This window comes from Nothoprocta perdicaria, unplaced genomic scaffold, assembly GCF_003342845.1.
Source record: "Nothoprocta perdicaria isolate Ctin4 unplaced genomic scaffold, notPer1 scaffold_163, whole genome shotgun sequence".
NCBI classification, from domain to species: Eukaryota; Metazoa; Chordata; class Aves; order Tinamiformes; family Tinamidae; genus Nothoprocta; species Nothoprocta perdicaria.
Window position 1 is genome coordinate 943,670 of NW_020454794.1, and position 23,884 is coordinate 967,553.

General features: G+C 44.0%; 2 protein-coding genes across 4 annotated transcripts; both read right to left on the reverse strand.

Moving 5' to 3' along the window:
* Positions 1 to 3,109: 3,109 nt before the first annotated feature.
* LOC112944230 (lysozyme g-like) lies at positions 3,110 to 7,553 on the reverse strand. The gene is made up of 5 exons (XM_026035613.1): positions 7,511 to 7,553; positions 6,593 to 6,682; positions 4,682 to 4,878; positions 4,271 to 4,409; positions 3,110 to 3,240 (listed from the first exon to the last, which is right to left on the reverse strand). The coding sequence occupies exons 1-5, from the start codon at positions 7,551 to 7,553 to the stop codon at positions 3,110 to 3,112; spliced, it is 600 nt and encodes a 199-aa protein (XP_025891398.1).
* A 7,125-nt stretch (positions 7,554 to 14,678) lies between these two features.
* On the reverse strand, positions 14,679 to 23,095 carry TXNDC9 (thioredoxin domain containing 9). 3 transcript variants are annotated; one of them, XM_026035654.1, is made up of 5 exons: positions 23,049 to 23,095; positions 21,167 to 21,372; positions 19,542 to 19,660; positions 17,370 to 17,624; positions 14,679 to 15,875 (listed from the first exon to the last, which is right to left on the reverse strand). In XM_026035654.1, the coding sequence occupies exons 2-5, from the start codon at positions 21,353 to 21,355 to the stop codon at positions 15,758 to 15,760; spliced, it is 681 nt and encodes a 226-aa protein (XP_025891439.1). In that variant the 5' UTR covers positions 21,356 to 21,372; positions 23,049 to 23,095; the 3' UTR covers positions 14,679 to 15,757. The 3 variants fall into 3 exon arrangements, with proteins under 3 accessions (XP_025891439.1, XP_025891440.1, XP_025891441.1); XM_026035655.1 differs by lacking the exon at positions 23,049 to 23,095 and adding an exon at positions 22,501 to 22,629 and having other exon boundaries at positions 15,586 to 15,875; XM_026035656.1 differs by lacking the exon at positions 23,049 to 23,095 and adding an exon at positions 22,510 to 22,527 and having other exon boundaries at positions 15,586 to 15,875.
* Between the last annotated feature and the right edge of the window lie 789 nt (positions 23,096 to 23,884).

Genomic DNA, 23,884 nt, shown 5'->3' on the forward strand with positions numbered 1-23,884 from the left:
CCCAGACTCAGCATGGATGCCCTGTGACCATGGCCCTGTAGAGGTGGCCCTCCCTGATGTGGATTCCCCACAGCCATGGTACCTCAGGTGTGTCCCTGCCCCATGTGTTTTCCCATGGTCATGGTCYCTCAGGGATGTCCTTGTTCTGGCATGTGTTTTGGCATGCAGGGCCATTTCAACCCTTTGCACAGCTGGCTGGACTGAACTATCACCAACATAGCGTGTCTATGGTCTCCTCTTGCCCAGGGCAGCCCATGAAGCCCAATGTGGCCACCTATGCCCAGTGCAGCTTCATAATAGGCAGCAGGTATAAAGGGCAGCATGGTGCCACCACGACAGCCCTGTGTGCATCGGTGGAACAAATGCCTCTGGGCAAAGCAGACGGGAGTGATTATGAAAAGATTAGAGGGGAAAATCAGTGTGAATGTTTGCCAGGAAAGGTTTGCTTAAGCCGTTGCTTGTGCTGGTGTTAAGCGTTCCTTGGTTATTTGTTCATTCCTGGCGGCSTACCAAGCAATCAGTCTTTACATCTTTCTTTTTTTTTTCCACTCGGATTTTGTGTACTCAGTATAAGCTTGTGGTGCATGATAAGCAATGTCCTGAAATAATATTTGCAGCAAAATGTGCAATTGTGGCAGTCGAGTCTTCTTTTAAGTGGACTAAACTTTTCTCCCTAACCAGCAGGCAGCTCTACAAGCCCTCAGGTGTTACCATAACGAGTAACTTCTTGAGTGGCACACTATGACATTTGTCATTTGTCAAAACTGGGCTCCTGAGGAACTCTCAGATCCCCACCGATGGTAACATGCACAAGTAGCAGAGTACTTGCTGTCAGCAAACAGGAAACATGAATGAATCCAATACCAGTTCCACTCTTGTTCACCCTCCAAGCTCAAAAAAGCCACTTTCTGCAAGTAGTCAGCATTGGGATTCCTCCCTTGCATCTGAAGTTCATATTGATCCACCAGATGTGTGTGCAGTGTCCAAAAGCAAGCGAAAAATGAAGCTGAAGTTATTAGAGGGCAGTCAGGTCAAGGATCATGAAGTATCATATAACCACAGTGACATCAAAATTAGGTGCATTAAATCTCTTTCCATTTCATGCATCTCCTACAGACTGGGTTGACCTGGTTTTATTCAGAGCATTAGTAAAGGAGTTATAGGAAGTGAAATAAAGTGAGTGGTTTACATAACATAATGAAGCAGACTTCAACCTATGAATTTTACATGAGCTATTTCAGATAATCAAATCATGTGATATATTTTAAAGTTCTTATTACAGAGTGGTGATTTTACTAAAGTTATTTTCTTTGTATAGTGCAGAGTTCACTAAAGACTAAATAATGAATAGCTTAATACCTCTGGCTGCTCAACATTGAATTGTTTGCTGTAATCTTATAAAAACATCAGCAGCACTAAAGAGGTCTTACAGCTCCTTCTGATCTGCAGAGATGACAAACTCTGAATTTGCCTGCAACTGCTTTAATTAAGGGCAGTCCTTGCCGTGAAGGGTAAGCAGAAGAGTGACTGGTGAGACCATAAGAAACCAGGGAGAAGAGAGTTAAAATTGTTCTGCTTGCAATAGCTTTCTCCAAGTCAGCTTTCAGCCCAGCTGCAGTGACCCTTGCGGGCAGCSCACATTCATGCACCGTGGGTCACACTAACCTCGTGCTTCTGGACATGAGCACTGGTGACAAACAGCAGAACACCCTTGTGCCTCTGAAAWGGTGGCTGAAAGGCTAAAGATGAACTTCGTCCCCATGTCCTAGGCACTGCTTAAAGGCTGGAGCCTGGGAATCTGCCTCCTCATTCTGTCTCTCAGTTCAGTACTTTTCCCCGCTCTGTTTCACTAGGGACTTTTCCCCAATGTGGTTTTGGCTTGAGCTCTAGCTCCAGATCAAGAGGATTGGACTGGATTATTTAGTGAAGTCACATGTTGCTACCCACTGGCAAGGATGAGTCACTTGCAACATTGGAATACACAATTTCTATTTATTTGAATTCTCAGTAAATCTAAATTTGCACCCAAATCCATCCACATTGAAATACACTTTCCCAAACAAAGTTTGTAAACCCAAATCCAAACCATTTCCTAATTAAAAGCTGGRATTCCTGACAGAGGGACAGACACTGACATATAAGCATTTTCTAAACTTAATGGGCCACAGTATAGATGTGCCAAGCTAAAACCGGAGAGGTTGTGAGGTTTACACCGACACTACCAGTTCCTGTGGTGGGTACATGCGCAGCTGGTTCCTGCTTGGAGAATTGGTCTCTAACAGAGAGGTGTGCTGCTTGCTTCATACAGCACTTGCAGTATTTTGAATTTGAAGAGTATTTCTCTGTGTAAGGTTGTTTTTTACCCTGTAGAATTTACTAACCATGCCACTACTGTGGGCTTCAGGTCTAAAGAGACTAAAAAATATGTGTATTTTGTGTTTTCCTAATGCAACTAGCCACAGGAATAATCAGCTAAATGTAGAAATGCCCAAAGATCAAAGACTCRGGGAGAAATCTCTTCATTGTCAAGTAGCCAGCATAATCAAGAGGAAAGAAGGCTTTAATTCTGAGAGCTTTTTCCTCCCTTTTGGATGGTAGAGGGAAGGATGAGGATGGAGACAGGAACAGCACAGCTGGTACAAAGGCAGAACTGCTTGYACATCTGCATTTGGGGGATACACAATCAGTCCTAAGTTCAGTTTTGAATGGGAGGAGGTGAATGACTCCTTCCTAATCCAATATTTAAACATGATCAGCTTGTTTCCTTCTTCCTTTTAAAGGCCCTGAGCTCTAGACTTTAGTTCTTGACAGTCCCCGGTACCCTCTGGCAGGCGCTGCTGAGCTTGTCCTGTGGCATTGTCCTGCTCCCTTTGCCAGGCGAGGGGGGACAGTTGGGGACAGGGGACACTGGATTGCTGGAGCAAGTCCTTTGCTGCTGCTTCCAGCACATGCTTACCAGGAAACCCTGCAGGAACTGGTTTGGGTACTACAGTCACTATCGGGTTAGTCTATGCAACATTAATTTCCTTCAGATGATCCTGTGTCTTCCCAAGTTGCGAGAAGGCCAGTCCATCTGCAAAGAGGCTCTTTGATGGGGTTAATTTCTGAGCTAGAACCCATTCCTCTTGAAGTACTGGGCTCGCCTAATAACATTATTGACATAGTGGTCGTCTCTTTGGCATGGGTCTTCATCGTAGACCTGGACATTGCCAATCCTTGAACGATAGGTACAGATTCCCCCTAGAAGAAATGAAAAAAAAAAAAAAAATTATCATTTTTGGCTTATAAATAAAATTAAAGTTTGAAACATTGAAATTCCTAGCTAAAAAGGCAATAAATCTTAACATGCATATAAAACTGCTTGCTAAATGACTGTTTTTAATTGCTGAAAAGTATCTCAGTCTTCAAAATCCTTATTTTGCAATGCATTGAGAACCCACAATCATTTCCCTTGTAGGACAAAGATGAGAGGATAACTAGAAACCTGTCCATGTCCACCAAGCTTTTCCACCAGCCTGCTTTTCCTTTAAAGACACTTGGGCAATCACTTGGCATCAGCCATGGCCTGGCCACTCCATGTTAGGGGCGCTCTGTGAACTTTTGTTCCTGAATTCAAGTGGAAAACTGCTGGGGCTCTATCCATCCTTTCCCATTGCAGGAAAGCTGTCATGCAGCTAACGTCCCAATATAGTTTCTGAATGCAGGTAGAAACATGAGTGYCCCGTGAGCAGCTTTTACCTGGGAAGCTGCATATATCTATGGTTTAGTTGCTGGCAGCTGTTTTGGTGTTGTTGCTTTTAAACTAGAAAACCTCTTTTTTTTTTGGTAAGAGATGCTGTAAAATCTGCCAGACTGATGTTGTTTTTCTTTACAAACAACACCAACAAATGCAAAGGGCTCACATCACTCAGAGGCTTCTGCCACTTTGGAGTATAAACAACAAATCATGACCTCTTGTTAATTATGTGTTATTAGAAACCTTCTTATGATATTTAAAATGTATGTACAAATTGGGAAAGAAAAAGAAAAACCCTAACAGAATAGCATGCAGGAAATAAAACTGAACCTACATCAGTATGAAAATTTGTAAATGCACACGGTGAAACATGAATCAGAAACCAAAGTACTGATGGGAAAATAAGAAGTGGKTTTTTTTTCCGATTTTAAAAATGCTAGTCATGAAAATCTTGTTGGGGCAGCTAATGCAACTTTTTGCATTGTCTGCACCTAACTTCAAGGGTCCTTTTCTAATACATAGCAGATATTGTACCTCTCAGCTGCTGTTCCGTGGTCCAGGTAGGATGTCTTGCCCGAACTTCATTGATGGCAACCACTAGGATATTTGAGCATTGATTTATGTGTTCTTCACTATCCCAGGTCCCATAAAGGTTAGGATACTGTCTATCAATCTAGAAAAGTCAAATAAGAAAGTTAGTTTGTGTCTGAACAGAAACACGACTACAGCTTCTCCCTTTTTTCATATTCCTAGGCCATGATTCAGGTAAGTGACCTTAATTAAGGTAACCCTTAAGCCAAAACTTCAATACGGTTTTGAAAGGGAATACATTTAAGTGATGCCTTGGATATCAGACTGACATTTGCTAAGATCAAGCCCTGAAATACCTAGTATTAGTGCTTTGGTAGCCAGGATTTCTAATGTTCGTTCTCTTAACTGCAGTACCTGCATCAAGCCAAACTTGCGTCTTCCCTGGTCCCAGCCGTTGTTCAAGAGGAGGCCAACACGGCTCTCCTGCGAGATGATGGCAGCGATGAGGGCTGGGTCCAAGCACAGGTTTCTGGCTACTCTCTTAATCGGGATCTCATATTTCCTCAGACGTACAGAGTCGATCTGAAAAGTCTGCTTTACTGCATCCATTCCTGTAGCAGAGGAAAAAGCAAACTTACATACCCTAGCTTTTGACATCTTCGCTTTCCAGTTAATTTGTGTATCAAAGGTGTAAATTCTTGTTTGCAAAGAAAAAAATGCAGCTACACATTTGAGGCACACACACAGCCCATTGACTTCTGGTCATCATTGCTGAGCTGGAGTGCCAATATGCTGTGTTTATCTCTGAATTGGTGACAAGGTAAAGAGGGCAGCTTTGGTCGCCCACTGGCTACTGCTGTCTGAAGAGGTAGGACTGTGCAATCCATACTCCTCCTTTGCTGCTGCACTGCTGGAAAAGCAAAATTTCAAAATGTGTTTCAAAAAAAAAAAAGAGTATCACTAATAACCAGCAAACAGTATTAATGGTTGTCAGCCTGTTAATAAAGAGTTTTTAACCACTTTTGCAATTGAGTAGATTCAGATTCACCCTTGGACACCACACCACACTCAGGGTATCTGCTGTGGAGGTTCCTACATATGAGGTATGTGTCGAACCCTCCAGTTATCCCTGGAGGTCTGGGCAGTGCAGTCAGTGAGTTCTAAAGAGATATTCAGCTCCGTCCAATGTAGAAGCCTAAGGCAGCCTGCTATTTAGTGACACCTGGCAATAACACAAAGACAGAAAATAGGCATAGGATGTTGCGTAAGACTAGTAGCGTAAAGGGAGTTTCATCTACCTAATTTCAGCGGAATAATGGGCATCCTCCTCCCCACAGAAAGAGTAGTTTAGCATTGGAACAGGCTGCCCAGGAAAGTGCTGGACTCACTATCCCTGGCAGGGTTCWAGAAACGTGTAGATGAGGCACTTAAGGACACGTTGGTGAGGGATTTAGGATTGGCCTCAGTGATCTTGAAGGTCTTTTGCAACCATAATGATTCTRTGATTCTATGGTTCTTTGGGATGGGTACTGGTACCAGGCTGGGATCCCCTCTGCTAGAGCCTTGCTCCCAGCTATTGCTATTTCCTTCTATCTGCTCCCTATGGGCCTCTTCTGAGGACTGGTGAGCCCCTACAGTGTTCAGATGGTGGAAAAGAAATGGGAAAGGAAATAAAATCCAGTGTGGAAGTCTTCCTGAGTGGAAACCATGTGAAGTGGCTGTAAAGAAGGCTGTTCGCTCTGGTGGCTATCTTGTCTGGGGCCACTGGCCTTCAGCTAAGCCAGGGATGTACACGTGGCAAAGGACAGCTTGCTTTCTGCTCCCCATTTTATAGTGCTAACATGTCTTTTTATTTCCGCCACAAGTTCTGATCCTTCCCAAAAGAAAATAACATGTTGTCTGAAGAACTTAGCATCCCACAATGTGCCAGGAATTGGGAAGGAGCTACAAAAACTGTGTCACTCAGCAGTAGGATGACTAAAGCTTAGGACCTACCTCCTTTGATCAGAGCCTGTGACGTGTCAGCCAAACATGCCAGCTTTTGGGTGGCTTCCCCTTGAAGCTGAGAGGCTGCGGGCTTTCGAGAAGGTGCCATTTCGCCTTGCCTAGAAGCTGATCCTGACTGTAGAGCCATAACTGAGTCCTCCCATCTGAGAACTAGCAGCACTGACCACTTTATTTTGGATTGCTTTGTTCCTTCTTCGGCTAACTGACTAGCTGTACCACCTTTACCTTGGCAATAGTGCAAAATGAAGCGTCTCTCCGTCATCTACACGTAGACCTCTATGCTGAAATATGGCAAATCAAGCAGTGCTTTATACCTACCACAGTCACGACTTCTTGCGGCTGCACAGGAAGTCACRGGGGCTTGGAAAGTACTTATATCGCCATAGCAACTGTAACTCACAGATGGAGCTGAAACAGTAAACAGAGGTGTTGGAAAACATAACATCATGGAAAACGTAAGATCATGGAGCAGCGTTGTGCAAGTGGACAAAGGTTAAGCGTGAAGGTCGCGTCCAGACCAATTAGCCAAATAATCCTGAGTTCATCGTGTTCGTGCTGTTGTCACTGCTCTCCGTCAAGAACATTATCAATGAGATCTAAGGAACAGAAATCTTTCATTCCTAATTTAATGAGTTGAAGGGAATTAATCTATCGATGTCTCACATATATTGGGTCATGCCCCACTGAGCCGCTTTGGGGAAAGGGGCCCACAGCCTCTGTGTTTGAGACACACACACGCTCTGTGTTTGAGAGTTTGAGACTCTTTCCAGGCAATGCCCCTTGACATCTTGGGCCCCCTTGGCTGATGGTATCAAGACACCCCTGTGGAGGACATCTCCTATGTCCCACTGTAACTCATTCAGGTATTTACTTGGGTGAGCGTCAGTGTGGTCTGGGCAAATTATGCTGTTTCCTCAATGTCTAATGAATTAATAGACTCTATCAAGCAGCCAATGACATCTGCGGGGTGGTTTCTGAGTAGGTGGAGGGATCAGATAAGATTACCTGGGAAAACCACGAAGAGAAATGCCTGTTATTGCATCTTGGTGCCGAGCCTGGTGCAGGCGGGATGCAAGCAACCTCCCATGAAAACCGAGGACATTTAACCACTCATAGTTGTACAGAATGGTACAGAAAGGGGACCTCCCCGTGCTCCTCCTCCCCATGCTCCCTCTATGAACAGCTCATGGCRATGCTCTTGGCACCAAACTCAACCCAACCGAGGCCCTGGCTCACCGATAAGGGCGGCAAGGCCGAGCAGCAGCAGTGCAGAGCCCATGGTGACACTTGTCTTCAGCAGCCCCAGGAAACCTGAAAACACGTCCGTTGGCAGAATGTGAGGACATCAGCGATGCAACATGAAGAACCAGTGCAGAAAACATGAAGAAATGAGTGAGGTTTCCAATGGCACTGTAGCAATGTTTGCCTGCCAGAAGTTGCTGGCACTGCTAGGCACTGGTCAGCAACAGCACTGAGCGAAGCTGGGGGGTCCCCTTCCCTGTGGACCCTGCACCCATGATATGCTGCCCTGGGCTCTCCCAGCAGCCAGTGGCTTCCCTAAAGGTGCTGGGAGGAGAAGCAAGTGGAGAGAGACCCATTTTGGGTGATGCCACCCCTTCTTGTGGTTCAACATCTGCCTGGTCTTGCTTGCCCTCCGCTTTGGCATTGAGGGGGAAGCCCTGAGCCCATGCAGCTCATGTGAGCAAGGAGATCTCTACTGAGAGCCAGGCAGGAGGGATATTTTGCCCCATCATTTCATATCCCTCACCCGTATAGCCCTTCTTGAACATCTTTTGCATGTCCTTACAGTACAAAAGCACAGTACAGTGCAGAGATGTATCTAAATATGCAGGTGTTTGAAGTCTGGCTTGCTGCAGAGTACAAAGATCCTTTCTTTTCCTGTTCAAAAGGTGTCACTTTTTTTTCCCTTGGTTTTTGGAAAAAACATGCTTTCAAGAACTGAAAATTCTTTGCTAAGAGCGAGCAAAGCAATTTCAATTTTTTGCATTAATTCCTGTATTTAATAATGGCAGATAATTACTCTAGTAATAAATGCATCAGTTAGGCTTATTATTAACATTCCGAAATATTGTCAGATAATAGCTATCAACTGGAAAAAATGAAAAAACATAAATTGCACCTAACTTGCCTGTTAGTGCACAGAGGTTTTTCTTTTTTTTTCTTTTTCTTTTCTTTTTTTTTTGGTTTAAAAATGCTTTTCCCCAGTAGGATTTCAAGTACAAAACATGTCATGAGGCTGACAAAGCCATCACACAACATTATTATCACTTGGAAATGCCTTATTGATTTTCATAATGCCTGGCCTTTTCTCTAGTCCAACAGGCATTTCCATGTAAATCGAACTTCAGGGACACACAAACACAAGGAGGTCATTGATGGTGTTGGAAAGACTCCCTCGTCCTCAGAGAGTTTGTTCAACCAGCAAATGCTCACAGCCTGTGGTGGGCCCACAGAGCAGCTCAGTTTGAGCTCTAACACGAATAATGAGTATTGTCAAGTTGGATCAATGTGGCTTGATCCACTGCCTGTTAATTTAATGGCAAATCCATTGAAAGCAGCAGTTGGTAGTTGTTTCCACACACAGAAAATTGACATATTATAAACACTTATTTGCTTCCTTTTTTTCTCCTCCTGTCATAAAATTATTGTAGACTTAAGGCTTAAGCAAAAGCAGCATGATAACCACAAAATTAACACATGCTAAACCAAGGCAAAATTAAGGATTCTACCTCTAAATGAATATTTTATGAATGAATTCAGACTCACCTGTCTTCAGCCAGCCTTCATGTGAGACAAGGTGGTTGATGAGTTTTATATATACAAAAGGGTACCCACCCTCTGGGCTTAGGAAAGATAATCCTCTTCTAGCGTGATGACACCTACTTTGAAGTATAATAAATAATATATAATAACAGCTTAAAATTCTTATAGTTCCTTTCATCCAAAGCATTGTTTAGTACAACTCAGGACAGCTATGTGAAAGGAAATAACTATTGTTTTTCCTCTAGCAGTGAGTAAACTGCTGCACACTAAATGACTAGCTGAAAGGATTGCGGTGAATCAGTGGCAGAGGCCAGGCAAAATTCAGATTCTTGCCTAGTGYTCTGCTTGCTTCACATCTCAGATCAACCTGAGCTCATTTCTGGAAAAGCTTTTGTCTTCTTTTCTCAATAACTTCAGATTGGCAAGCTTTCYGAACATCGTGCATCCCAAAAATGCATTCCAAAAATGAGAATTAAAGAAAAACATCTCTCTACATCATTGCATATGGCAAGTCTCATTCAAGAGGGTGGCAAGAATACTTTGGGAGCAAAGGAAAGGCTTGACTTTCGTGTTTGGGGTGACTGGATGCTATGCTAAAATGAAGAGGAAGAGCAGATCTTGGCAGATGAAGCCTGTGTGGGCACAGAGGGTGTCAGTGAGACTTGCACTGGGCTGCACAGACTCTTTTCACACATSTAAGTCACTAGAAATGTTTGAGTCACCATCTGGGAGGCCAATGCCCTCTAAGCCTGTCCCTGTCTGCACATTCTTCTCTTTCCCAGACTCTGCAATAGTAAGTGTGGAGGCTAGGAAAGAAAGATTATCTTGGAGTAGATTTCTGATCTAGATTACCTGATGCATGAGTTTTTCCTTAAGTTTCCTTGTGGAGACCTTGAGACCTGCTGGGTGAGACATACTATTTTGAGAGGATGCTAATTTCTGGGTTAAAAACAGATGATGGTTTTAGTCTCTAAGGTCCAGGAGATGAAGAAGTAGGCCTTGTTCTTAAAATCAATAAATCTGTGAACACAAATATCACGGATGTACATCATGAGCTAGTAAGAAGGAATGAAGCTTGGCTGGAAAACCTAGCCCTGTTGTTTAGTGAGGATTAGGATGTGGGATAAACTGAGACTTAAATGTACAAATAATTTATATGGGTGAAACATGGAAATTCATRGACTTCTTCCCACAGACTACAGTAAGGCAAGGCATTTGTTCTTCATGTACAACCGTGATATCTCATTATGGTGTCTYAGACTAGATGGCGACTCCATCTTAAGTCTTTTGCTAGGGCTTAGTTGGTTAAATAGCAAAAGGTAACATTTCACATACTGTAAGGTAGTAATATGGCATCTTAGAAAATAACAGATAGAAAGCAAAGCTATCACATGCACCGCTTAGCTTTAATCCTTATAAAAGGAAGATGCAACCCAGAATATTAACTGGAGGAGAAAAAGGACGGTTGTGTCATTTTTAAACATAAAAGATGCCAGTGCTGAATTCTTCATCTGAAGGATTCTGGTCAGCACATTATATGAGCAGGAGGGAAGAGATGGAAGGTCAAGGRGAGAGGAGGAGTTGATCAGATGTTACCCATATCTTCTTAAGCTTAAGAAGCAGGGAAGCCTCCCAGGATTCATAGTTGAATCCTGTCAAAAGACTGCAGCTCACACACAGCTTCCCCGTGGTCTTCCACAGACATTGTTTCTTATACTGAGCTGAAGTGATTCCTGAGTGGTCATAAAATGCTACCCTATTGAAAAAAGATAGCAATTTACATCTGTTTCCATGAGATAAATGACTATGCAAGCTAGAAAGGAGCTCCTCTGAGCTTACAGTACCACCACTCACAGATCTTCATTTTTTTCTATTCACACACCAAGTAGTCTACATTTTTCTCATTCCTTTTTCTTGGGATGTGATCAAAATGGAGCATCATTTTGAAATGCCTTGTGTATTGCTCACGTGTTCTTAAATGTGGGAGATGCATGATCACATTTCACTGGGTGGTTAAAATGCTACAGAAAATTACCTGGGACGATACCCGTGCTAATTACTGTCTCTTCTGTGAGTTTCAACTCTGGTTTCAAAACGTCACCACATGGATATATTTCTCACATTGCCCCTTTTATCCAGGATGTAATTACAGGTAACACCAACAGGTCACAGATTTTATATAGTAAGTGCTATATGGGAAGGCTGCCCGTGACACATGATGTGTGCTGGAGGCCTGTCCCAGACCGACCAGTTAAAGACACATCCGTAGCTTCCCTCACAGGCTTGTTTATCCCCAAACCCTCTAGATTTGCCTTTCCCAGCCTTATGGCTTATACATTTGCATTATTTTCTTTTCTGCACCTAACATAACTCTAGGCAAGGCATTTGGAGCTCAATCCAGGAGAGCTCCAAGCAGCACCTACCAAGTGTCCTTCCCCCAAGCCCTGGGCCAAGCATCCAGCTGGGAGCACTTAGTTGTCTGCTCCTGTGTGGATCTACGGCCAGAGCAGTTTGGTGTCTGGACTCAGTGTTCCCATGACAAAATCTTGGGGAAAATGGCATGTTTTCTCTTGCTCTTTTTTTTTTTTTCCAGTCCCACAAGCCTCTCTGTGCTGTACAAGCTGCAAACTGAGGAGAGAAAGGCTGCATTGGGGCAAATTTTTTCATAGTATTTCACTTTGGCAGCTCTCACAGGCCTCATCCAGAACCTCTCACTGGCTTCATCCAGATGTCCGGGATTCTATCCTGAGACCCCATGCACCAGATAGGGAGCTCATGTGCCGAATCCCTAGTTCTGTATTTCAGGAGGCGGGTTACTGAAATTAGATACTGGAGCACCTAATTCTTCATGTTCCTAGGTCCTTTGGTAGAGCTAATGATGTTTTGGTTTCCAACATATAAACCGAGGATAGTACATTTATGACTCACAGAGATGTTGAACTAACATCTCTTAAACAATTAATTATTAACTGTACCCACTCATCACGTAACTATTAAGGGCTTTTCTGGGCACTTGGAATTCCTTATACAAAGCACTGAAGTGTCGACATTTTGGAAACCAAGCAGGAAACAGTTTCCAACTCTTTTCTAGGACAGCACACTAACAAGAGAAACAATTAGCAAGGAGGAGGCAGAACAAGGAAGGATTTTTTCTTTTGTTTTACAATCACCTGCTTTTATAGGATGTCACCTTAGGAAAAGCCAATATTTATTGAAAATTATAGGGTTTGTGAAGCAGATAGTTTAATATACATAAAACATATATAAGCAGTCACATACGGGAACCATATCACCACAGAGAACATGTCTCAACAGGCTATGCTTATAAAAGCAAAATATATTAATGCAGACTCAATGGTGTGCTAGGCACATCTACGTGAYCCCTGGGTCCATGGTCACTTATTCCTGCCACCGATGCAGAAATGCAGCCTTATGACATGCACCTCACGGGCTACTGAAGGCAAGTTGCATTGGCTCTCCCTGCTTCAGCAACAAGCACCAAGTATCTCACGGCGAGCGTGCGCTTAGGAGTAATCCTCTCAATTTGAACAAGGTGACAGAGGGTGCCAGAGCCCTGGCACAGGCTGCCCAGGGAGGCTGTGGAGTCTCCTTCTCTGGAGGTCTTCAAACCCGCCTGGATGCCGCCCTGTGCCCCGTGCTCTGGGTGTCCCTGCTGGAGCAGAGGGTTTGGACTGGATGATCTCTAGAGGTCCCTTCCAACCTGAAGGATTCTGTGATGCTTTCTGGGTGACGGTTTGCTCTCTTCAGTATTACCTTTGCCAGTTGGATGCGTTAGCTGAAATTGGTGAATAATTATATGTTCCCTTCTGCAGGGTTTGACGCAGAATGGGGCTTTCCAGGAGGAAGAAGGCAGGGAGCAGCTAGGAGACCAGGACCCCTCGGATCACCAGTCATATTTGACAGACTTAATAGCACAGAAGATCAGAGTGGACCTTCAGAGCATTATTTGTTCAAGTGTGTGGACCAATTTATCCTTTAAAGGGGATATGTGAGCAACATTTCCTTCTGAAGAGTTCAAACTATTGAAGTATTTTAGATGTTGAAGTCTATTAGACTACTCCAATTTCTAGAGAGACGTCCCTTAAGCTCTGGGATGCTCCCGTGGCTCTCTGGCTGCACATACAGCTGAACAGTGAGACAAGTTTGACCAAACTGCCTTTGTGTAGAAGGAAAATACACAAGCACCGAGYACCCGAGGAGCCCCAAAGCCATGTTATATCAACTTTTTTTTTTTTTCTTTTTGGTTTGGGTATTTTTGTCGTAGTATTACACAAAACAAGAGCATTCCTCACAATGGACTGAAGACAAACTCTACTCTTACTAAGAAGACAAACAGCGTACTTTAGAAACTGTTCTGTTCAAAGTATATTTTTACAGAAATTTCTACATAAGAATACCCTGTTTACTGACATTTTCAATTCCACATTAAGCATTAAATCACTCTTTCCCTCCTCCTGCTCCACACTTAATTACTAATTGCCAATTTCCAATTCACCAAACTCCAAGAAGTACCTTGATTCAAGCAACGTTCAGGAAGAAGAGATGAGTCCTTTTGTACTTTCAAGACTCTTTTCACACTGTACAGGGGGTATTTCAGTTACTGCTTCTATGTTGATGCAGAAAAGTCCTCGTTTTAAGAACTTCTAAAAGGGAGCCAGCGCAGTGTGAATTGCTCGGCAAGGAGGACTGGAAGGCACCAATTCTTCCTTCTGCTCTCCCTCCTTTGATGGCTCCCAGCACTAGTTTAGGTGCTTCAACCTACTATGTTCAAGTGTTACGGCCACCAGCAGGTCCTGGATTGGTCTCTTCTCCAGAGGCTGCTTCTCATCCCMTCTTTTCCAGGGACCAGACTCCTTCCCAAAGCTCAACTCAGCACCAAGTTAGGTGGCTTCCTTAACTAGAGCATTGCAAGCACAGCTTGGTGTGAAGTGGGGCATGGTCAAGGCCAAATAACCTAGCCCTCAAGAGCTGCAGAGCAGGGACTTGCCTTTAGTTATTTTCTTCCACACACTCAGTGATTATTTCCTATAAACATCAAGCACAGCCCTGACTCATTTCTGATGTCCCATGTGCAGTTCATACACTAGCCCCACAGCATTCAAAGCTAGACTCTCACATTTTTCAAATTCATTTTATTATTTAAAGCAGCTGTTTGGGTAGTGTTTGTTTTATAACCAAAGTGATGTCAGTGTTGGACAGAACTGTCAATAAGCTTGCCAGAAATCCAAAAAAGAAGTTCTCTAACAGAGAAATGGATTAACAAAAAAATCATAACACAAACTTTATTAGAAAGAATGAAAAAGTCAACATTAGAATTAAAATAATTTTATTTCAATGTTCACGAACTGAAATAAAATATATTTTTTAAACATACTTATAGAAATATATTGCTGGGCTGGCCCAATCACAGGTGCTCCTCCTCGCTGTGGGGCAGGGGACTGCCTAGCCCCGGCCCTGGAAGGGCCCTTCAGCACACAGCAAACTGGTTATGAAAACTAAGAAGAAACTCATCATCACCTCCTACCATGACAGGAACCGAGCTTTACGCTGCATCCTAAGGGAGCTCTCCCTTGAAAATCCTCTCCGTTACTGAGAGCAGTACAAAGTTTGCTTCCAAAACTGCCAGGACAGGGCTTTGCTCAAATACTTTTCTCTAGTCTCTACTCTCCTGTACGAAGCACCTGCTACAGAATCCACRCATTCGAAGCCACAGAACTACACAGACCTCTGAGCAACACTGTTCTCAGTGTTCTGCTGTCCCAGCTTTCACACGCAGCGCAGGTAGATGGTAGGAAGGCATTTCCCTTGACCATCTATTTCAAAAGTCACAGAAAGCATGACTGTGTTACAACGCAGTGCAATGCAGTTAAGTTACTCAGTTATGGTATGGCACCCTAAGATAAGCCATCACTCGTTAAAAATGCAATTTCTGCACTAATTATTTGTGGTGCTTCTTAAGTCTCTTTCACTGACAGTATAATAATAATAAAGAGATAGCTGGAAAAGAAGCTGATAGGAAGAAGTCTTGTGTCTTCTGTCTTGTCTAAGAAATAGCTCTTTTTCTTTTCTTTTTTTTTTTTTCCTCTTTCTATCTGCTATCAGATTCTAGATTAACAAAACAAAGCAATTCTTCAGGCAAGGCATGGGTTGAACTGTGGACTCCCTGCCATATGATTTGGATGCTAAAGGCATCCAAGAGGACTGAAAAGCAATTCCTCTCCATTTCTACCTAGCAAGTGTTTTCAAATAAGCCTTCCCAATCCGCACGCTGCTCAGAGTATGTTCTGGGAAAGAACCATTAGTCGCTTCCCCCGTTTCTGCTCTTCCCTGTGCATCTGCTTTTGGCCATCAAGACCGGATGCCGGGGCCAGAGGGACCTTTGGTCTAACTTGGTACAGCTGCTTCTAACAGGGATTCCAAAACTCACAGACGAATTTAATTTACCACACGTTCCTTACTTTGAAGTACTGAGATTTCTGATTTACAAATGACTTTCAAAAGAGAAAAGAAAAAATAAATTTGAGTTTTCTTCTGCTATGACTCAGTTGTATAAAACTGTATAGAAAAATGAGCATTATGTGCAGATGCAATGAAAAACAATGCGCCTTATAAAAAACATTCTTAAAAATGTACCAAGCATAAACAAAAGATGGTTTACAAATGCATTTAACTGTTCTTCTAGTCATCATCAGAATCTGAATCGTATTTCTTCCCTCTGATGGTCTTCTTATCCAACTTTGTAAAGCTGGTTCCAAATTTCTTTTGGCTTTGAAAAGGTGGCTCCATCAAGTTTCCGCTGGAGAAAGAGAGGAAGAGAGGTTGATTTACACCATTTTTGCACAAAGACAGCAGCATCTCCAATTAGCTGTTTCTCCAGAATATCATTACAAGGCGGAAACAACCCCTGCTCTGATGTAAAACCCAAGGACACATTGCTCTGAAGGGGCACAGTGGGTGGCTAGTGCAGCCCAGCCTGGGCAAAACAGCCTGGATAACAGCCCTTAAAACAGCACCAGAAGCACAAACAGCACTCGGGAGCAGAACCCCAGAAACTCTGAYGGGAAAGGCTGCCCCAAGCAGCCACAGTAAAGACAACCACAGTAACCAGGGAAGTACAAAGTTTTTTTCATCAAAATCCAGCTCTAAAGAAGTATAAAAGCAGCGTTAATGATTCACAACAGAGGGGAGAGACCTTGCAGCAGTGGCACCTGAGCCTGGCACTGCCAGCAGTCTGCTCAGCCGCTCCCTGCCCTGGCCAGGGGAAGGGCCTGCCCTGGAGGCTGCTCACACACGCTGGGCTCGAGGCAGGGCGCAGCGCAGAGCGGCCCGCGGTCCTTCTTGCGACGAGCTCTAACCTGCCCCAGCAGCGCGGGGCTTCCTCGGCAGCCCCGGGAAATGTCGCCATCTAGAATCCATATCCAAGCTGTCCTTGCTCCTGTGCGTTTCTTACGGCATTAGGTGTGGATACTACCTTTTGTTTTGAGCTGTGAAGCTCTGTGTTGTTATTTCACTTGAAGGTCAGCAGCTGCTAAGCTAAAGGGAACAAAGGTTTTGCTGCCTTTGTAAGGGATAAGAATATTTCTTGTTAAGGTTTGAAAATCAGGCAACMAAATTAATTCAGATAGTGCAGTTTAAGATAAAGCAAAGACATTCAAAGCAAAACAGCGAAATTAACAGATTAAGCACATTATGTAAAATAGAGTCTGCTAAGTGATCCTGCTGTAAAGTTAGGCTACCGAGATGGCACTTATTTTCTAATGCCTTATATTCTGTAGTCTTGAATGAAGATATTTACTGTGATTACATACTGCAGTGCTATACAAATTATGTGCACTCCTCTATTTTTTCATTGAAAAAGTCCTAAACTGCATCATATTTTATGTTACCTATAGAAGTATATCATTTTCCCCCCTAATTTTCACCGAATTCAACCAAAACGCTCAAACCTCATCACCACTGTAACCGTGGCACATAGTTTATATGAGATAAATGTCTTAGGACTGGCCACAAAAAGCAGCAGTTACTCTATATACCTCATGGCAAGGCCTATATTTACTACCCTGCAAAAAATCCCAAAGAGGACAGTGTTACCAGGTGCTCATTACAATATCTCAATGCTTTAACACAGCRATATTCTTTTCTTTCCCTTGCCAGAGTACACGGATGACGTAACTGGATTAGATTCAATGGCGTTTCAGGTGTACAACATATCACTCAAAACCATGAACTGTTAGATTCCCCATTTGCAAGCACATTCTCCTTAAATTGTATCCAAAACCAGCTTAATTACCTGTAATTAATTATGTCTGCACAGCCTAACCTCCATTCTAAGGTCTCTGTAGTGAAGTCATCGGTGTTGCCGAGGTCGGTAAAGCCAACAACGTAGTCTTGTGTTTTTCCATCTTTTACTAGTGCTAGGGTGGGAATTACTTTGATGCGCAGTCTCTCGCACAGGAACGGAGATTTTTCAGCATTTAATTTCAAGAATTTTGTCTCAATGTGCTTTTTTGCCAATACAGTTAAGTGTCTATCCATAATTTGGCATCTGTGGGGAAAAAAAAAAAAGGATATAAAAATGTTAAGAGCGAATAAGTTGAAGAGCATGTTTTAGGAAAAAGTTAAAAGGAACAATAAAAGAGCTACGTCTTAACTGCAAAGGCCAAGTCTGAGGAATTAGCATGATTGACAGAACTTAGTTCCAAGAGAAACCATGTTCCAATGGCAGCCAGGTTAAATGACCAGYAGGGTAAGAATGTGGAGCACCATTATCACATAACTAGACTATTCTTGTTTCTCCTAATAATGCCTGCAGACACGTGAAAGCCTGTTTCTTGAGGCCTGCATTTATTGCAGCGTCACAAGAACCCCCCCAAACTCTGACTTCYATTCTCCCTGCAGTTTTCTCTCTGGTTTCATTGCCTGGAAGTTGGAAAAAAATCTGCATAGTGAACTTCATCTTTGAAAAAACACTGTGAATAATTTAGAGATATCTGCCCTTTTTTTTTCCCCCAGTTACTACCTCCTCAATGGAGACGCAGTAACTAGCTCTTCAAAACCAGAGTGCTTCAGTGGTACTACAAGCAACATTTCTCTTTTCCTACTGCAACAGAATAGCAGTGAGCACACAATTACTGCTTCTCCTCAACTGAGGGACCATAAAGTTTACTGCTCCAAATACTTGCCAGATGGCGCAGAGCTGCAGACTCCTCACCTGGAATCTCTACATTTTGGATCATCTTGAGGAGTTTGTTTTAGCTGCATGCATTCTGCCACACGGCTGATCTTTAACTCAAGAGGAGAGCTAAGATCAAAAAGCTGAGCTGGCAAGGATGAAAATAACTCACTACTGTAGTTGGTAAACTCAAAGCACTAGTTTCCAGCTGGCTGCCACCTTCTCTAATTTTTTTTCTCCCTTCTATTGCACAGAATCTCAGTAAAAAAAACAACCCAACACCAACAAACAAGCTTGTTCTAAACTAGTCCATTTGTATGGACACCACGGGGTAAAAATGGTAGCCAAAAACCTTAACTGCTTCAAATATTCCTGAAATTCACAATTGCAACAGAGAAACTGTAAGGCACAGACAGATGCATCATTACATAATCTGGATTTGACCTCTTTCAATTTCTCACAACAAAACTGTTTTACTTTACACCCTATAAACCAGAGAGAACATGACACCTTGGAAAGAAAAAGAAGGACAACTGGTTCCTCCTTCAACAAACAGTTCTGTTTATCAACTSCTTTCTAACAGAAGATATTGAGAAAAAGCCATCCAGAAACAGTCTTGTGTTACAGAACTTCTAAAAATTTTCCAAGGAAGTGGGAGATCTTATTCTGGGTTCTTGTTCTGAGTCAGGATGAGCATATTCAGATCTAGKTCTCTTACACCCTGGACAAGTGCTATAATGGCAGTGCTGCAGGCACCAAGGGAAGGCAGCTGCAACTTGTATCCAGATTCTTTCCAAGTCAAAAGGTTACATTTGGAAGATGCATGCAGGGTTTTTGCTCATATTTTGATTTTCATTTGCCAGAAGTGCCCTGCATATTTTAAAGCTGGATTAACTCAAGTGATCTTCTGAAAGTCGATTCTTTGTTAAGTCACTGCTTTTCGCTAATCATTCCTCCAAATTAAAATCAGTAACAAAGCACAGCCTCTTAATTATTCTCATATTTTGGAAAAAAAAAAGCTTAAAAATTTAGCTAATATACTTTGAAAGAGGCTAATTATTAGCAAGTCATATCTAGACTAACTGAACAGAAGAAAAGCACAAGTGCCATGGAGAGGGAAATACTGCAAAAGTGAAGGTGTATAAACACCCTGTGATATAAATCTCACAAACATAGACATATAAATATTTTTATATTTGAGAATTATATGTGCTAGATTTGAAGGAACATATCTGTTTTTACAAATATCTAGAAATAAAATGTTTCTTGAGCGTAAGTTATTTACTATACCTGAAAGTTGTATCTCTGTAGAAATGGCAAACCACATTTTTACTTTCTTTCACTTCTTGGAAAAAGTCTCTCTCACTTGGAATTTCTCTGTATTCTCCATGTCCTTTTGAAAGCCACTCCTGATGGCAAAACATAGAAGCAAATAATTAGCAAGGATTTTGCTGGTTTGCATGTACTGAAATAGATTTTGTCTCATTTTTCACTGCATTAAAAATTAAGGGAGAAAAAAGGTCTAACTATTTACAAAATACAATGCTTATCAGTTAAAGGTGCACTGAAAGTTTTCAGAAAAGCATTCAAAAATACAGAACACATGGATACCATTAGTCACAAAATATGTCTGTAAACAGAACTTCACAAGTTAAAATTCACAAGGAACTTCCTACGTTGCCTAATTAAGTATGCAAACATGCTTTAGAAAAATCTAAGTTTTCAAGATTTCAAGAAACGCAAAGAAAGGAGGAAAAAAGCAAACCCCGAATAGCTCATAAGCTGTAACCAGCTAGAACAGAACAAAGAATTTTCTGAACACTGTACACATTAAAGATGTCTAGACGTATCATCACCTGAAGACATTATCATGATATAAACAAAAAACTGATTTATCTTTCAGCAGTGGGTACATATTAATTTCATCTGCACAGTCTTSTTACAGRATAGSTTTGGTAGCTTATTCCTTTCATCARGTGGTAATGTACTTCTGATTTGCATTTGAAAAAGGATGAAAAGAGTGACTTAAGATCAGCTAGTTCTTGCATTTGAGAACTACCACATGCTCACATGAAAGAAGGTCTAACTGTTAGGATTTTGAAAAAAGGAAAATACAAYAGAACCCAATTAAAACTGAAATTCTGAAGACAAGCATGAGCTGTACCTCTATTTTCTCTTCTGCATGCTTAGAAAATGGAAGCTACTAACACTGCCTCTCCTTCAGCGTTCCAGCCATGTATTGACATAGGTCCACCCACATTATTTATTTCCTTGTTTAGGTTTGCCTAGATTAAGTTAACAAGTCTATGGCATCCCTTAAAAAAAAATTCAGATCTTGGGGTTTCGGCAGGGGAAGGAGAGTTGGAGGGGGCACAAAGGCTACAATTTAGCATGAGACGTGAGCTAGGGACCACAACAGGATTTCTCTCCTGCAGGAAGAAATGAATATATACATGTAGCCAAAATTTCATTAAGTTACAAATGGGACATACCATTTCAGTCCAAGAACAAGGAAAGACTCTATATCATTCTTCTACGAAGTACTTAGAGAAAACCATGAAATCCTGAAGATAAAAAATGCCAAARTCTGGAAGCTTAGCTCATCACTGGGCTCAATCTCTGGCTTATGCTTTCAGACAACAATGTTTAGTGACTAACGGCATACTCCAATCCTAGAACTAGCCTCTTTATCCTGTCATTATTGTCAAATAATCAGAAAGGTTCCTGTCTTCCTTTTCAGAAAGGTAACAGACATAGACATTCATTTTCCTGGAATATAAAATGAGCGAATACAAGAAAAGATAAGAGGGGCAGGGAGGGGCGTGGAAGAGTCTGCTTCCTGACAATTTCCTGAAGCTTTTCAAAGAGTCTGCTATAATGTATACTTTAGGAGTCTGTATTACTACAAGAATTACTTGTTTCTGCTGCTGTGCCTTTTTTAATGCTTCCAGTCTCCTCTGCTTGAGGAGCTCCAATTCGTCCTCATCCATTTGGTCCAGTTTCTGCATTTCAGCATCTAGGCGTTCCTCTACTATCTTGGTCGTTTGAAGTATTTCATTCTCCAGGACTTTCTGAAGTATTTCAACAGAAGTATCAGCAGCCATCTTTACTCTTCAGAGCTCTGAGGAAAAACGATATAAAGAACAATATGAAGGAACATAAGGAATTACAATTTAAATGGATGCTTTACATTAAAAGGCTGCCCTCCTTTACTTGCAATTCAAACTGTAGATAAACAAAATGCCCCTCTCTCTAAAGATGGCCTTTCATTTTCTGTATTGCTCACCCCTTGGGGAATAAACACAGAGAGCAATAAAGATTCCAGTCATGTCCTGTCTCTTGGTCGCATAACCAGCTGCTGAAAGGGCACAGGAACCTCAAATGACTTGTCAGAGAAAAGAAACGAAATAAGTCAGTTCCACAGGGACTCTCAACCTGAGCCAAGTCCATGTGTTAATTCAGAATTAATATTCTGAAGCCAAGTGATGTGATTAAAAAGCTCCAGCTCGCTTGGATAAGATGCAGCAGAATAAATTTAAACACTGCTCAGTGCATACATTTCCAGCAGTAGTTTAAATTCAAATTATTTTAAATATTCGATAAGAATTAATACATTAAATCGGAACTAACACTCTTCTTTCTTTAGCCACCGCAGAGAGATAAGGTGTGCAACAGCCACTGCTTGAGGCCAACATGCTGCTTCAGCTAGTACAAGAAAGCTGCTGTTGTGGGTCCTATCCATAACAGTCAGGAACAGGTTTTTCAATAAAACACCACTATTAAAACAACCACTACTTAACTGCTGTATGAGGAAAAACAGCTAAAAATCATTTTCCGTGAAGATTTTTTCCTCCTCATAAAACCCTTCAAAAGGGACAAAGTGGTGGGCAGCAAGAAGAGCTGTGGGGGGCACATCTGTTTCTTTCCCCAGCACCGCATCCACCTTGCCCTGCAAGCAGCTATCCCTGGAACAAGCAGCCGTTCCAGAACAGAAACACGGGAACTCTGGTGAGGCTGCGGGTGGGCTGTGACAGCGCTGGGTTCCAGAGCACTCTTGGTGGCRTTTTATAGCGGCCAAGGTAGCAGTGCCGCTGGCTTTGTAAACACCTTGCACATAGGCCTGAGAACACGCTTTAAGCGGTGATGGGCAAAATACCAACAACGTGGCAGCATTCCGAATTTAATGCAACATCAGCAACACCARGTTACTGCCACACTCAAGATGTGCCAGACTTTGGCTGGTTCTGACCTGCAGCACCTTGTCCTCACTGCCTTTCCCAAGAGCTATCAGCTGTGGGCTCTCTCCTCCAGCTTTTCCATCTGCCTTATGCCAGGCAGGGATGCGGGAAGTTCACCAGCACAAGTCAGAGCCTGCCAGATCTTCACGAGTGGGAGGGAACTCTGCTAAGCTAGGCTAAGAGGTGCCTTATCCSCCGCGCAAGCCGGGAACAAAAGGAACCATCACCCTCCCGCGGCCGCGGCTGCTCCCTGCGCATCGGGACCCCTCGCCCCGAACCCCCCGGCCCGCCCGGCGCCCCGCGAGGCGGCCGGAGCCCTCGCTCCTCACAAGCAGGGGCCCGCCCGCCCGCCGCCCAAGCCGCAGCGTGCSGGACGGGAGGCCGGGGCGTCACTGCGCATGCGCCCTGCGTCCCCGCGCGCCGTTACCACCAACCGCCGCCCGCCCAGCGCGGCGGCCGCGCCCCCCGACACGCTCGCCCGTTGGCTACGGTGCCTTCCCTCCCTACGCGCCGACAACCGTCAGCCCCGACGCCGGAGAGCCCAACGGCCGCCGCTCACCCCGCTCCGCTCGTAGGTGCCGCCCGGATGCGTTGCGTTGCGTTGCGTTGCGCACCCGCCTCGCCGGTGCCGCCCTGCCGGAGTCTCGCGAGATCTGCGCCTAAAGAGCGAGAACAGAAGCAACAGCTGTTACGTGCATGCACACGCAGAGCTACTCAGCGCTCTCATTGGCCGGGATGGCCACGTAGCCCCACCCGCTGCGCGCCTGCGCAGACGGAAAATCACCCTCCTGGAGACTACACCTCCCGGCGCGCACCGCGGCTGCGCTCTCCCGGCATGCATTTCTCCTGCTCCGTCCCCCTGGCAACAGTGCGCGGCGGCGGCGGGGCGTTCCCGGCGTGCACAGCGGCGCTCCTGCTGCCACCGAGGGGCGCGGGCGGCCCCGGCGCGAGGCGGAAGCGGCGCCGCTCTAGGCGGCGGGCGGGGGGGCGGCCGGGCGCACGCTGCTCACGCGGGCCGGCGTAACGGCTGCGCGCGGCGCCTGTCGGCGGGGTGCGGGGGGACCACGCGTCTGTTTTGGGGGGTTTCCCCGTGTTTGGGGGGGAGGCCGGGCCCTCGAGCGGCGTGGCGGTGTTACCGGTGAGGGCCGGGCCGGCGGGGCGGGGGCTGGAGGTTAAGGCGGACTCGGGCGGGAGGCGGCGGCGTTRGCGCATCCAGGGATTTGTGATCCTCCCTGGTGCACCGGTCTGACGCGTTTCAGTGGCGCGACATTAAAGTGTGGTTAATAATAAACACGTGTCCTGCCTTCTTCTCGTTTCCCGTGTTCTCCCGGTTCCTCCGAGCGGGGGCGTGCCGGGAATGCGGAGGACGCGAGGCCCCGCCGGGCCCGGGAGCGG